The sequence below is a fragment of the Callithrix jacchus genome, chromosome 2 (assembly GCF_049354715.1).
Source record: "Callithrix jacchus isolate 240 chromosome 2, calJac240_pri, whole genome shotgun sequence".
Classification (NCBI taxonomy): domain Eukaryota; kingdom Metazoa; phylum Chordata; class Mammalia; order Primates; family Cebidae; genus Callithrix; species Callithrix jacchus.
The window spans coordinates 99,316,646-99,331,989 of record NC_133503.1 but is presented as its reverse complement, the minus strand read 5'-3'; the positions used below and the strand labels follow the sequence as shown (position 1 = coordinate 99,331,989).

Sequence of the window (15,344 nt, the reverse complement as noted above, 5' to 3'; positions counted from 1 at the left end):
CAGTGGGTCTATGTTCCTACCATGAACTGCTGTGATCTGAACCATGGCAGAGCTCCTCTACCCACTTGTTTCCTGGCACTAACATGAACAGTGAGCTAGACATCCCACAAGGGCATTGCACCAGGCAGAGAACTTGTGCTGGTTCACTGACACCCCTGAGACCTAAGCAACTACAGCAGGGTATCACCGTGAGAGCACAGCCATCATGGGGCTGCATCCCACCATTAGAAACACTGCCTTTGTATCTCTATATCCCAGGAGCCCCCACTGACATTCCTCAGTGGCTACCCAGGGGGCTACAGTGGCACAGTACTGCTGGATACAAAGGTGCTATGGGGCCCCAGAACTACGGCCCACAAGTAGTACTACTTCCAGAGAAAAGATGGTTCAGTACACTAACATGGCAATTCCTGGGTCAAAGAAAACCAAAGCACACACTTTTCAGAGCCTGAGAGCTTCCTGTCTGGGGCTATGAGAAGAAATCCTGCCCCAGTAGCAGCACACAGTCTATGTTCAGGTTTGTGAACAGAGAGTGAAATCCCATTTGTGACACCCACCCAAGAGTGCAGCAGCAGTTGCTGCCACTGGGAACCCAAATGGAAGCCAGATACCTGGGGCTGACGGCAGTGACCCCACTCCACTGGTGGAGTGGTCTCTGTGTTTAGGCTCATGCATAGGAACTCCCTCTCCCCCTCTGCATACCTTTTCAGGCTCAGCCACTGCTGCTGCCACTAGAAGCTAGGGCAGGTGAACCTGATGGCTCCTTGCTGGCCCTGCATGGTGACCACACTCCCACTGGTGGAAGGACTTCCATGATCAAGCTTATGTGCAAAGGGCAGGGTTCCTTACCTTTATGTATAGCACTGCAGTGCTGCTACAACTGAGAATAAGCAAGCCTGAGAGCTGCATGACTGGGGCTGTGGGTGGAGACTGCATTGTAACCGTCTCTAACATCAGCATGCAGTGCTCAGGTCCCAGAAGGTTGTCCCACCACTGCTACTGCCACTACCCATACCATGCCACCTACCCAGGGAACCAAGAAATCACTCACCTGCCTCGTCCACCACTGTCACTACCAGGAGCTAAGCGGAATACCTAGAGGCCCAAGAATTGGCCTGCCTGGTTCTGCCAACACCAGAGCAAGTGTCTTGTAGGGGGCACAAGAACAGGCATACTCATTCCACTGCTGCCACCACTGGGAACCAAAGACTAACCCATCTGGAATCCCTGTCACCAGCCAAACTTCCCCATAGCCTCCACTTTTAACCACACCCTAAACCACTGATAAATCACAGGTAATACTGAAGCTGTTTACAGCCAAAGAGATTATAAAAGGATTGCACAACTGCATGTACTCAGAATCAAAGACAAAGGGCCCTACTAACCAACACTATGGATACATCTTCAGGAAAAAATCCTCCACTGTGAATGCAAATTCAAAAAATTGGAATACATTTCTCTTACACCAGATACACAGTTATCAATGTACGGAAACATGAAAAAATAGGGAAATATGACACTTACAAAGGAACACAATAATTCCCCAGTAACATATCCCAATCAAAAAGAAATGTGTGAAATCACAGGGGGAAAATCAAAATTATGACACTAAAGAAACACAGTGATATACAAGAGAATTTCAAAAACAATACAAAATATCAGAAAAAAATTCAAGATATGAATGAGAAATGTATCAAAGAGACACATATTATACTAAAGAACCAAACAAAATCTGGAGTTGAAGAAATTCTTTAATTAAATAAAAAGTATAATCAAGAATTTAAACAATAAATTAAAACAACAACAAAAAAGGATCTCAGAACCTGAATACAGGTCTTTTGATACAACTTAGACAAAAATAAAGAAAAATAATTAAAAAAAATAAACAAAGTCTCTGTAATATATATGACACCATAAAGTGACCAAATACATGAATTATTGGTATCCCTAAAGGTAAAAAGTGAATAAAAAAGTTCAAAAGCTTATTTAACTAAATAAGAGATGAAATCCTCCCAAGTCTACCAAGAGATTTAGACATCCAGATTGAGGAGACCTCACAATCCCAAAACAGAATCAATGCTAAAGGCCTTTTCATGGTACATTATAGTCCAGCTATCTGAAGTCAAAGACAAAGAGAAAATTCTAAAATAAACAGAAAGAAAAGTCATCTAGTCAGCCTTGAGCAGACTAAAAGTAGATATCTCAGCAGAAACCTACAGGCCAAGAGAGAATGAAATTATATATTCAAAGTGATGTCAGAAAAAAAAAAACACTTGAAAAACCCTGGCACCCAAGGACCATTTATCCAGCAAAATTATCCTTCATAAATGAAGAAGAAATAAAGTCTTTTGCAGACAAGAAATTGATAATAACATTCATCATCAATAGAGTAGCCTTACAAAAATTGTTCAAGGGAGTCCTAAACCTGGAAGAGAAAAGATGACAGTTATTATCATGAAAACATACAAAAGTGTAAACCTCACAGGTAAAGCAAAGACACAAAAGATGAGAAAAGATGAGACTTAAATAGTATCACCACAGAAAATCAGCAAACCACAAGGACAAACAATAACAGATAAAGAAGAGAACAAAAAATACATGAAACAACCATGATATGGTTTGGCTCTGTGTTCCTACCCAAATTTCATCTTGAATTGTAATCTCCACATGTCAAGGCAGGGCCACATGTCACAGGATGGAAGTGACTGATCATGGGGGTAGTTTCCCCCATACTGGTCTGGTGATAGTAAGTTCTCATGAGATCTGATAGTATAAGTCTTTGGAAGTTCCTCCTTTGCTCTCTCTTTCCTGCTGCCTTATAAAGAAGGCCCTTGCTTCTCCTTCACCTTTTGCCATGATTGTAAGTTTCCTGAGGCTTTCCAGCCATGCAGAACTGTGAGTCAATTAAATTTCTTTTCTGTATAAATTACCCAGTCTCAGGTGATTCTTTATAGCAATGTGAAAATGGAATAATACAAACCAGAAAACAGTTAACAATATGACAGAAACAAAACATCACATATCAATAATAACCTAAATGTAAATGGAATAAATTTTTCACTTAAAAGATATAGGTTAGCTTAATATATTTTTTACAAACATAATCTAACTATATGCTGCCTATAAGAAATGTACCTTACCTGTAAAGACACAGAGACTGAGAGTAAAGGGATGTAAAAGCATATTCTACACAAATTGAAAGTAAAAGCAAGTAGGAATAGCTACACTTCTATCAGATAAAACAGACTTTACGTCAAAAGTGTTTTTTAAAAAGACAAAGATCATTACATAATGACAAAGGAATCAATCCAGGAAGAGAGTATTACAATTTTAAATACATATTCACCCAACACAGGAGCACCCAGATTTATAAAACAAATACTACTAGATCTAAAGAGAAACATAAACTCTAATACATTATTAGTGAAGAACTTCAACACTCCCCTCTTAGCATGAGGCATATTATTTAGATAGAATGTCAACAAAGAGACATTGTATTTAACCTGGACTTTAGACCAAATGGACATAACAGATATTTACAGAGCATTTTTCCCAACACAAGAGAATGCACATTCTTCTCATTAGCACATGAAATATTCTCCAGGTTAGATAATATGCTAGGCTAAAAATAAGTTTCAACAAATTTTTTAAAATCAAAATTATACCAAGTATCTTCTCAGGCTACAACAAAATACAACTGGAAATCAATAATAAGAGGAACTTTTAAAAGTATAAAAACACTTGGAAATCAAACATGTTTCTGAACAACCACTAGATCAATAAAGAAGTTAACATGGAAATCAAAAATATCTTTTGAAACAAATGAAAATGAAAGCAAAATATATTTAAACCTGTGGAATACAGCAAAAGCAATATTAAGAAGGGTGTTTATAGCAATAAATTCCTGAATCAAAAAAAACCAGAAATATTTCAAATAAGCAATCTAATGATGCACTTCAAGGAACCAGTAAAGCAAGAACAAACCAAACCCAAAACTAGCAGAAAGTGATAAATAATAAAGATCAAAGAAGAAATAAAAAACATTGAGACTAGAAAAGCAATACAAAAAAAGATCAACAAAATGAACGCTTTTTTAAAGATAAAATTGATCAACCACTAGCTAAATTGACCAAGGAAAGAAGCGAGAAGGCCCAATCAAACAAAACCAGAAGTGAAAAAAGGGACATTACAACTAATACCACAGAAGTACAAAAGATCATCAGAGACTATTGTAAACAACTATACACTAACGAACAGGAAAACTAGAGGAGATGGATAAATTCCTGAAAGCATACAACCTACCAAGATTGACTCAGAAAGAAATACAGAACCTGAACATACCAATAATGAGTAGCAAGACTGAATCACTAATAAAAAGATGACCCAAAAATAGAAAAGTCCAGTACTAGATGGATTCACTGCTGAATTTCACCAAATAGATAAGTAAAAACTAATACCAACCTTCCTCAAACTCTTCCCAAAAGTTAAAGGGGAGGGAAATCTCCCCAACATATTTCCCAAGGCCAGTGTTACTCTAATACCAAAACCAGAAAAGGTACAACAACAGAAAAAACTATAAGCTAATATACCTAATGCACATACACTAAAAAATCCTCAACGAACTACTAGCAAACTGAATTCAACAGCACACCAAAAAGATAATACAACATCATCAAGTTGGATTTATACCAGGGATTCAAAAATGATTCAACATATGCAAATCAATAAATGTGATCTAACACAACAGAAGGAAGGACAAAAACCATATGATCATTTCAGATGCAGAAAAAGCATTTCATAAAGTTCAACATCCCTTCATGATAAAAAGTCTCCAAACTATGCACAGAAGGAACATGCCTCAAAATAATAAAGACCATATATGACGAACCCACAGCTAACATCATACTGAATAGGGAAAAGTTGAAAGCCTTTCCTTTAATAACTAGAACAAGACGAGAATGCCCATTTTAACCACTCTTATGCCACATAGTAATAGAAGTCCCAGCCAAAGCAATCAGGCAAGAGAAAGAGGTAAAAGGCATCCAAATTGGAAAAGAAGTAGCCGAGCGTGGTGACACAGCAACTCTCGAGAGGCTGAGGCAGGAGAACTGCGTAAGCACTGGAGGTAGAGGTTGCAATGAGCCAAAATTGTACCACTGTACTCCAGCCTGAGAGGCAGAGTAAAACTCCATCTCAAAAAAAAAAAAAAAAAAAAGAAAGAAAGAAAAGAAAAGAAGTAAAATTGTCTGTTTTTGCAGATTATATAATTTTATATTTAGAAAAAAAACAAAAGATTCTAGCAAAAGACTTTAGAACTGATAAATAAATTCAGTAAAATTACAAGATACAAAATCAACATATAAAAATTAATAGAATTTCTATACACCAATAATAAAATAACATAAAAAGAAATCAAGAAGGCAATCTCATTTATTGCATTTATAATAGAAAAAAGACTTTAACAAAAACGGCGACAGATTTCTACAAAGAAAACTACAAAACACTGTTGAAAGAAATTGAAGAATGTGTAAACAAATAGACATTCTATACTCATGGATCAGAAGAATTAATACTGTTGAAAAGACTGCTCAAAGCAAAATACATATTTAATGCAATTTCTATCAAAATACCAAGGACACTTTTTACAGAAATAGAAAAACAATTCTAAACTTTTTATGAAACCAAAGAAGAGGCAAAGTAACCCGAGTAATCCTGAGCAAAAAGAGCAAGGCTGGAGGCATCACACTACTGGACTTCAAAACATATGCTAAGACTATAGTAACTAAAAAAATCATGATATTGTTATACAAATAGACAAAGCAAATAGTGGAACAGAATAGAGAACCCAGAAATAAATTCACATATTTATAGCTAAGCAATCTTCAACAAAGCCACCAAAAACAAACATTGGGTAAAAAGCACCCTTTTCATAAATGATGCTTGGAAAATAAGATATCCATCCATATGCAGAAGAGTGAAACTGCAAATCTCTCACCATTTCAAAATTCAACTCAAAATAGATTAAAGACATAAACATAAGACCTGAAACTATAAAACTGCTAGAAGACATAGGAAAATACCTTCACGACAAAGAACTTGGGCAAAGATTATATGACTAAGACCTCAAAAGCACAGGCAACGAAAACAAAAGTAAGCAAATGAGACTATATTAAACAAAAAAGCTCTGCACAGTAAACAATAAACAGAGTGAAGAGACAACTTGTAGAATCGAAGAATATTTTCAAACAGTGACTAATATCTTTAATATACAAGGAACTCAATAGTAAAAAAAAAATCCAATGAAACAAAAAACACAAAACCAAATAATATTAAAAATAGGCAAAAGACATAAATAGATATTATCAAAAGAAGACATACAAAAGGCCAACAGATAGGTGAAAAATGTTCAAATCACTAATCATCAGGAAAATGCAAGTCAAAACCACAATGAAGTATTATTTCACTCCAGTTAGAATGGCTATTACTAAAAAGAAAAAAAATGCTGGCAAGGATGCAGAGAAAAGAGGACTCATATGCTATTGGCTGGAGTGTAAATTAGTGCAGCCACTATGGAAAACAGTGTTTAGATTTCCTAAGAAACTAAAAATAGAACTACCATATTATCCAGCAATTTCACTAGCAGGCATTTATCTCTTAGGAAGATAAAGCAAATCAGCGTATTTATTATAGGAATACCTGCACTTTCATGTTTATTGAAGCACTCTTCACAAGTTTAAAGACATAAAATTAATGTAAATGTCCATTAGTGGGTGATTAGATAAAGAAAATGTGGTGTATATGCACAACACAATACAATTTTGTCATAAAAATAATGAAATGTCATTTGCAGCAATATGGATGGAACTGGGAGTCATTATGATAAGTGAAATAAGCTAGGCACAGAAATACAAATGCCACATGTTCTCACTCATATATGGAAGCTAAAAGATTTGATTTCATGGACAAAGACAATAGAATAATATTATAGACATCAGAGACTGAAAAGGGTGGGTGAGTGGGAGGGGAAGAGAAGTTGGTCAATGGATACATATAGTATTAAATACAATGTTTGATAGCAGAATAGGGTGACTATACTTACCAACAATGCTTTGTATATTTTTAAGTAACTAGAGAAGAGTTGAAATGACAAATACATAGAAATAATAAATACTCAAGGTGATGTATACTCCAAATATTCTAACTTTATCATTATACCTAAATATTCTAACTTTATCATTATACATGCTAGTCATATGACAAACACTAACATTTACCTCACAAATATTTAAAATATTATATATGTATCAATCAAAAAAATTAAGTAAAAATTATTAAATCTGAGAACCAAGGTAGATGTGTAGCATCATAGCTGAGAGTCCACTGGACTCCGGAGCCACAATGCGTTTCAAAATTCTCTCTACTAAGACTTTTGGGAAGTCACTTAAAACTCTCTATGCCACAGTGACAGATGCAGAATATGTGAAATCATGAATAATCCTCAAAAAAGTAGGTTAATGTGTCTAATACATTTAAAGCTTTTATCTTTGTGTAAGACACATAGTTAAGTGATGTGTAAGTGTTTGCAGCTGCTATAAGAACTGGTACAAATGGTCTGGCTTTGCAGATAAGAAAATACACAAATCTTTTAACAATAAAATGACATGGCATGTGCAAAGTATAAGCAATATGCTCAATGCACAAAACTATGTTTTATAGCTATTTTTCTTGCTAGCAGAAATACAGAAGGCAAGCAATGGAGAAAGGTCACGAAAGGAGACGAGAAAGAAAGGAGATAAAACCCAGACTTGCCCTGGGTTTTTCTACTCCATTTCAAAACTTTTATTACATTTCTTTTTTCATCATAAATATGTATATTTACATTTTTATATTTTATATATTTTATTTTTACTTACATGTTGTTTTTATTGTAAATTTAAAATGCATTTTTAGTGGACAGTTTTGGAAATACAGAAAAAAAGAAAAAATTATCATAATCTCACCATCCCAAGAGAGTTATTGGCAATATCTTGACTATTCTCTACAAAGCTCAGTTTTTGCATGGTCAATTTCAACTGTATTCTCTGTATCTGCTTTTGCCTGGTCTCCACAAGTCTTTTACTCCCAAATGTGTCAGAGAGAATCTAGGTGTTATTTATAATGACCAAAATGTGACTGTATCCCCAAAATGTGACTGTATCCCCAAAACGTTCAGCTGATGGACTGATTCGCCAATATTCTCTCATGCTTGATTTCTAACAGTTAATAATCAAAATTTAATTTAAAAACATTTCTGCATAATCAATTTCATTTGTTTCATTCATTCATATATATGTGTATCTATATGTACATACATATGGAACCATCTTAAAGAAATACTGTTAAGCCTTTCTTTTCTTTCTTTGCAGTAAAACTATTAATTTATTTGACTAATAATGTATTTTGCAGCAGTCAACCATAATCGTCACTGAGAATGAAACCATATGATCTCAAGAACCTTGTAAAATATGAGTTACTTGAAAGGAGTTTCTCATTTTATAGATCTAAAGTGGCATAGAATATTAGAAGAACAATTAAGCTTCCCAAATTGGGCAGTTATTTAAGGTTGTTTGTCAGCATTTTTAAATGGCAAAGGAGGTGGCATTTAAATATCCTTAAAAGAAAAAGAAAAACTCTATATACACTTAGAAAAACAGTTAAGTATATTGATTTTTAACAAAATGTTATTTTCTTATGTAGTTTGTGAAATTATATTTTCTCAAACGATCTCCATTTGGATATTAAGCAATAATAATATACTACTCACAATTAGAGATTAAACTATCAAACAAAAGAATATTCTATAATAAAACTAAATGTTCTGTTTTGATCCTAAAACAGATGTCATTTTGTTACATGTACTATGTGTAATATTTAAAAACATTAAGAAGTTTTTCAAAACATACCTTTGCTAGCTTTAGTTCAACTGAATATAAATATGTCTGGAGGGATGCATCACAACAGAGTCTGTATAAAACGGATTCCGCAACAAAAAATAGGGCAGGCAGATGATCATAATCAAAAGGAGCATGGTCCAGGGAAGCGAAAAGCATATTTAAAGCTTCTGAAATATTAAAAAAGTAGAAACTAGCATTTAAGAATCATCCTGTTTTTCTACATGCTTTAATTTTTGCAATTATTTCCTGTCATTGCAAAGAAAATTGCAGTTTAAAAATACATTTACAAATTCTTTGACACCTTTCTCATCAAGAGGTGATATCCATATGCCCTTCTTAAATTTGAGCAGGTCCTGTGACAGGTTAACCAATAGAATGTGGCAGAAATGACCCTGTGTGACTTCTAAGACTAAATCAGAAAAAGTAGCACTGCTTCCACCTGGATCTCTCTCTCTCTCTCTCTCTCTCTCTCTCTCTCTCTCTCTCTCTCTCTCTCTCTCTCTCTTTCTCTCTCTCAAGATACTAGCTTTGGAACCCTAAGCTGCCCTGTAGGAAGTTCAACTTCATGGCATGAAGCAACTGAAACAGAAGCCACCTAGGTCACGTAGCTAGAGGAAGGAAGAAATGTGCAAGGGGGCTCAGCTACTATAGATCCAACACTATACAGGCCCAACACCAAATAAATCACCAGGCCACATACATCATGGTGGAGAAATAGGACAGAACTGGATGGCAAAAGGCAGTGCTAAACATAAAAAGGGAAGAGCAGAAGACTAGAGAATCAAGGTAGAGGAAATAGGGCTGCGGAGGTGAAAGAAGAATATATAGCTAAGAGCCTAGAGAAATTAGCTTCTCATGTCATTACAAAAGTTTTGAGGAGCTTCCATGTAAATATATGAGAATGAACACAAACACAAGGACATGAGGAAAGAAGAACGCTGACATCCTCAAGGGACAGGTAGGAGGTCAGTATAGCTGAATATAATGAGTAAGTAGGGAGGTATCTAGGAGCCAGTTCATGCAGAGCTTTGTAGGCCATTATATGGAGTTGAGGATCATTTGAGTGTAATCAGAAGCTGCTTGAGTGGAGGGTGGACTATAGAATAAAGAGCAGAAAAAAATACAGGTAAAACACCCATTCAGTTATTTTAGTTGTGAAGAGAGTAAAAAATCATAGAGTATTATTTGGAGTTCAATATGTGAATGCATTAAAATGCTTTTGCTGTATATAATAGAAAACTCTACAAAAATGTCTTTAAAATAAGGAGGTTTATTATTTCACAAGATTAGAATTGGAAAGGTTCAGGGACAGCTAATATAGCTGCCCTCTATATTCATATTTCTATAATCTTCTAGTTCCCGCTCATGTGCATGAGGACTGTGATGACTGCACAAGCTCCAGGCGTCATGTTCTTACCAAGCAAACCAGACAGTAACAAACAAGGGTATAGGGAGGAAAGGAATGTTTTTTTCCCAGGCATGTCTTTTTCAAAAGCAAGTCAACAAAAAGTATAGCAAATAGAGCTGTCTTTATAAATCTCTTTGCTCAGGACCAGGTCATGTGACTACCCCTATCAAATCACTGGCAAGTGAAAAGGAATTGCCATAATTGATTTAGACCAGCGGCCCCCAACCTTTTTGGCACCAGGGACTGGTTTTATCTCATCAGGATCATGCCGTCTAGATCCCTCACATGTGCAGTTCACCAAAGGCTTCACACTCCTATACAGGAAAATCCAGTGCCACTGCTGAACTGACAGGAGGTGGAGCTTAGGCAGTAATGCTCATTCCCTGGTTACTCACAGCCTGCTGTGCAGCCCAGTTCCTAACAGGTCACAGACTGGTACCAGTTTGTGATCCAGGGTTTTGGGACCCCTGATTTAGACCATCCATGGTTCACCCACCTCGGATTGGGCAAGAGCCAGTCCTCCTAAATCACATGACTTGCAGGATGTCTAAATAAAACTGAAACTTAATAGTCAACGAAGAGCAAACAGCCTCTTCTTGCTGGTAAACCAAGACTGTTTACCTCAATATCATTTAAATTCTTAATAAAGGTCAGGCTGTGGATGGCACACTGTGATGAAGGACCATAAAGGCAAGTTAAATACAAATACTTCTTACTCTTCCTATTGCTTGAAAACTCCTAGGCATCAACACAAAACTAATTTACATGGGGAAATTCTCTCTGACCTCATGTGGTTAACACTCTAAAAGTATTTTAAAAGGCATATATATATATATAAAACTTAACGATAGTGGTAGAAGTAATTTTACTCCCTTAAAAATAATGTTGTTTAATTTTCTTTTTAGATCAGTTAGAGGATGTTTGAAAGGAGGCATAAATAAGGAGTGAGAAATGAAAAGGTAATGAGTAAAGCTGCTATTTTAAATAAGTGGAAAACAAATGGTCATTTGATTAATGTTTTATAAGGAGGAATTATAAAATGCAGAAACAAATTTCTCTAAATTCTAGTGCCTATTGTAATTGGAATTCATTAAATGACATTTTATATTACTTTTTAATTAGTTGCTAATTTTGGCAAAAGGTAATAAAAGCTATGCTGAGTAAAAGTTTTTAAAACAATTTTGTAACTAAAAAGCTAAGTAGTTAAATTCATAAATTCAATATTATAAAATGAATTTTCATAATAAAATGCATTTTAATAGAGAGTGGAAAACTTTTCTTGTCTTCTGTACAATTTCTAAAAATTAAAGTTCTCAAATTTTGCCCTCACTGAGAGTCTAGAAAATACTTAGGATACCTAATATGAATTTAAAGTACATACCATCTTGGATTTCCCCTTTGCACTGAGCCAGATATATTACTTCAGTCCAGGCAGCAGGAAGATGAACATGCTTCCCAGAGCCCAAGGTTTTGAGACCCAATTTTCTCTGTTATGAGGAAGCATGAAAAAGACAAATCAAAATGTACATCTTTTTATTTATTTATTTATTTATTTTTACCTCTTAACTGTGTTCCAAAGGTCATTCTATGAAGCTAATGCTTAGTGGTCAGAGTTGGATGCAATAATTTTGCTTGTATTACTCGAATTTTTAGAGATTTTATGCAAACTGTATTAGTGTTAAGATGTAGAAAATGTTGATATTATGACTAATATCATTAGCTATTTGCTGAAAACAATTCTCATTTTTTACTTTCTGGTGATTACTTCTCATTTCCCCCCAAGGGAATGCATTTTTTTAAATTTTATAACGCAAAGCACTGAAGAAATTTGATAAAACAGAAGTGAGTTTGATGTTAGCTTGCTGGAAAATCATAGCTACTTCATTGTTGATGTACAAAAGTTAGTGAACATAAGGAAGATGATCAGGATTACTCCACTTCCCTTATTGTGCCCACTCCTGGGACTGTTGCAAGGACCACTTGGTCAATTGGAGAAAAGCTCATTGATGAATGCACTTCCTGGCACCTGTCTGCAAACACACTTATCAAAAGTATACTCTTTTAATAATCAAATGTTTTTCAATATGGGCAGCCATGAACTGGAAAATAACCACTATAACAACACAAACAAAGGTTGCTTAGTTTATGCACCAGTTTTGTGCAGCTTTTATTTAATGAATTATTTATATCAAAGCAAAATGTGCATGTTACTTCTCTGTAAAACTTAAACTGAATCCAGTGTAGACAAGGCAAAGCAAGGACTTACTTTACTTCCTGTTCTGTTTTGATATCTATTTATAAATTTGGGGATTAACATTATACTCTTAAAGAACATTTTTCACAAGTTAAGTGAAGAATAGTTTGTGACAAAGAAAGAAAAGCATACTTTATTCATGTATATAATTGTTTAGAAAGGCCCTTTCTCCCTTTGGGACACAGACTATCTCAATTAACTTTTTAAAGAAAAAATAGAATTTTCATAATGAAAAATTTATTTGCCAGACTAACGTTTAGCTATGGGCTCCTGGATGGGTATCAAGAATTATATTCCCACAAAATTTACAGGGAGCTTTTATTATTTGGTTATAAGCTTTAAGTTTAATTTGCATTAAGAATTTACCTATCCCTACTTATAATTAAAGAAAGATGTATTCTTATTTTTTCTTACAATATTTTAGAATATGTAATCAGGTACCAACTAGAAAAGGAAGTTAACAGGCTGAATAATCAAATGATGTGCCATTACCTTACATCTGATAATGATTTTTCTAGCTAGTTCCAACAATTCTTCCTTCTCTTTGGAATTTTGTGTTTGATTGAATCTCAAGATGAATTCTGTTGTGACTGAAAATTTTGGCCTAAACAAAAAATTCAAAAATTAACATTCAAAAATTATAGCTATCATTTCCAAATTTCAATTAATCAACTTCCAGTGGCTATGTATAACTATATTCTAGAAAATATAATTACTTTTTTAATAAAAATGTTTCACACAAAAAAAATCAGTAAAAGATATATATGCACACCTCCTGGATTTATTCTTTCATACCCTTAGATTAAGGAACATAATTTTCATTGTTGAAGACCTTTGTGGCCCCTAAGAAAAAGTTTCTGAGGTGACTGCTATAAGTCTTGTTGGTATAAGTCTTCTTCCGATAAAATCCAGCACAGCTTCGATTATATTGAAGACTGATTTATCTCCTCCCATAAATCAGCATTGATTCATTTAAGCTGAAATTTTACTCCCACTATGCAAGTGGAATCAGCCCAAACATGGTTGGATTTGAGTAAGCAAGGGAAGAAAGAAGTATAAATATGAAGTAAGGTCAAAGAGATATCAAGTAGCCATATTAACTACATGAGATGGGAGGCTACTGCAGGGTTTGAGAAGAGGCGTGGCATGATTTAACTTGAGTTTCAACAGAATTGCTCCAATGCTATATTGAGAATCGGAGTGGAGGAAGGCAGGATGTAGCAAAAGGGGGAGCTTACATGTAGTTAGGTGAGAGGCAATGGCGGCTTGGATCAAGATTATAGAATAAAAATAAGGAGAAGAGTTTGGATAATGGATATGTTTTGCCTTTAGCTCCAGTCAGACTAGCCAATGAATTAGAAATAAGGCGTGAGAGAAAGAAAGAAGTTGTGATTCAACTGAGTAACTGGAAGGACAGAATTGCTGTTTACTAAGATGGGGAACACTGAGTTTAAGAGGAGAAGGTGTGGAGTGAAGATAAAGAATAATTTTAGTATTGGACAAGCTATGTTTGAGATGACCATGGCCATCAAGTGGAGATGGAGTGTAAGCAGTTGGATATATGAGTTTGAATTTCAGAGAAAAATTCAGCCAAGATATGTGAATATTCAAGTCATCAGCACATATATGGCATTTAAAGTCTTATGAATTAAAAGGGTCCCATAGGGATAATGTAGAGAGAATATATGCAAATTTCAAAGAGAAGCAGGAAAAATTAAGTTGAAGGTGTATGCAAAAGAATAACTGAAGTGATTATGACAAGATGAGCATGGGATTAAAGTAATATCAAAAGAATAGTGAACAGTAGAATCAATGAACTGTGTTTTTGTGAAGTAAAATTATTGTTGGAGTCATGCTATTAGAGGGAATACTCTAAAAAAATTTTAATTACTGTATTTACTCAAATAGAATATACTGAATTTGTTGCTCTGTGGGATAAAGAAAAAAAGAATAGAAATCAGATTTTATTCCTGAGTGACTCACAGTCCTACTGGGGAGACAGATGTACTAAAAAATAATAATAGTGCTACATGATCACAGGCTGAGCAGAGGTAATGATAAGATGTTCTGTAAACTGGAATAAATTATAAGATATCCCAGGACAGAGAAATTAATGAAATATTCAACTCTTTAACTGCTATTTTTTAAATGGGCAGTTAAAACGAACATTTATTAGTTAACTCATTTACTAAGAATTTATTAACTGTTCTCTATATGTCAGGCACTAAGTTTTGCATTGCAGTAGCAAAATAGAAAATCCAGCCATAATGGAGCCTACAGTACAACAGAGGAAGAGTTGATGTGTTAGAACACACAAAGTCTGTGATAACTGGGCATTTTGAAATAAGTAACCAATCTTTGATTTTCCGATTTTCATTCCATTCTTGCTTTTAAAGATATTTGGTGTATGTTGGCTGAAAATCGTTTCTCAATAGTCATCGGGGATAACATATTTTTGATCTATGTGAACCTACTCTACATAAAGTGTCCAAAATAGCTTTAATCTTCTCATTTGTATGTAGAGTTTGGAAGTTAAGAAAGATAGCCCTTCATCCATTTAATTTTGTGTAATTTCATTAGGAATTACATTTTTTTAAATATGAAGATAACAGCGCTATTTTTAATAAGAGATGCATGATGCAAAAGTTAATAGATTGCTTCCCAACACTGCTGCCTCTAGTTTGAACTGTCAAGATTAACAGCCAAGACTAATGACTTAGTGTCTATCGTTACATAATTTTCTCAGTGC

At 34.7% G+C, this 15,344-nt stretch overlaps 1 protein-coding gene across 16 annotated transcripts in view; it reads right to left on the bottom strand.

Moving 5' to 3' along the window:
• TMEM232 (transmembrane protein 232) overlaps positions 1 to 15,344 on the bottom strand; it is a 332,087-nt gene that overhangs the window by 232,217 nt on the left and 84,526 nt on the right. For all 16 annotated transcript variants that reach the window (XR_013532558.1, XM_078365853.1, XM_054252071.2 and 13 more), the window contains 3 exons: positions 13,088 to 13,199; positions 11,723 to 11,828; positions 8,943 to 9,100 (listed from right to left, as the gene is read on the bottom strand). Coding sequence is in view for 15 of the 16 variants with exons in the window: in XM_078365853.1 (XP_078221979.1) it covers positions 8,943 to 9,100; positions 11,723 to 11,828; positions 13,088 to 13,199 (376 nt within the window). In the remaining variant the exon portion in view is untranslated. The remainder of the gene's footprint in view (positions 1 to 8,942; positions 9,101 to 11,722; positions 11,829 to 13,087; positions 13,200 to 15,344) is intronic.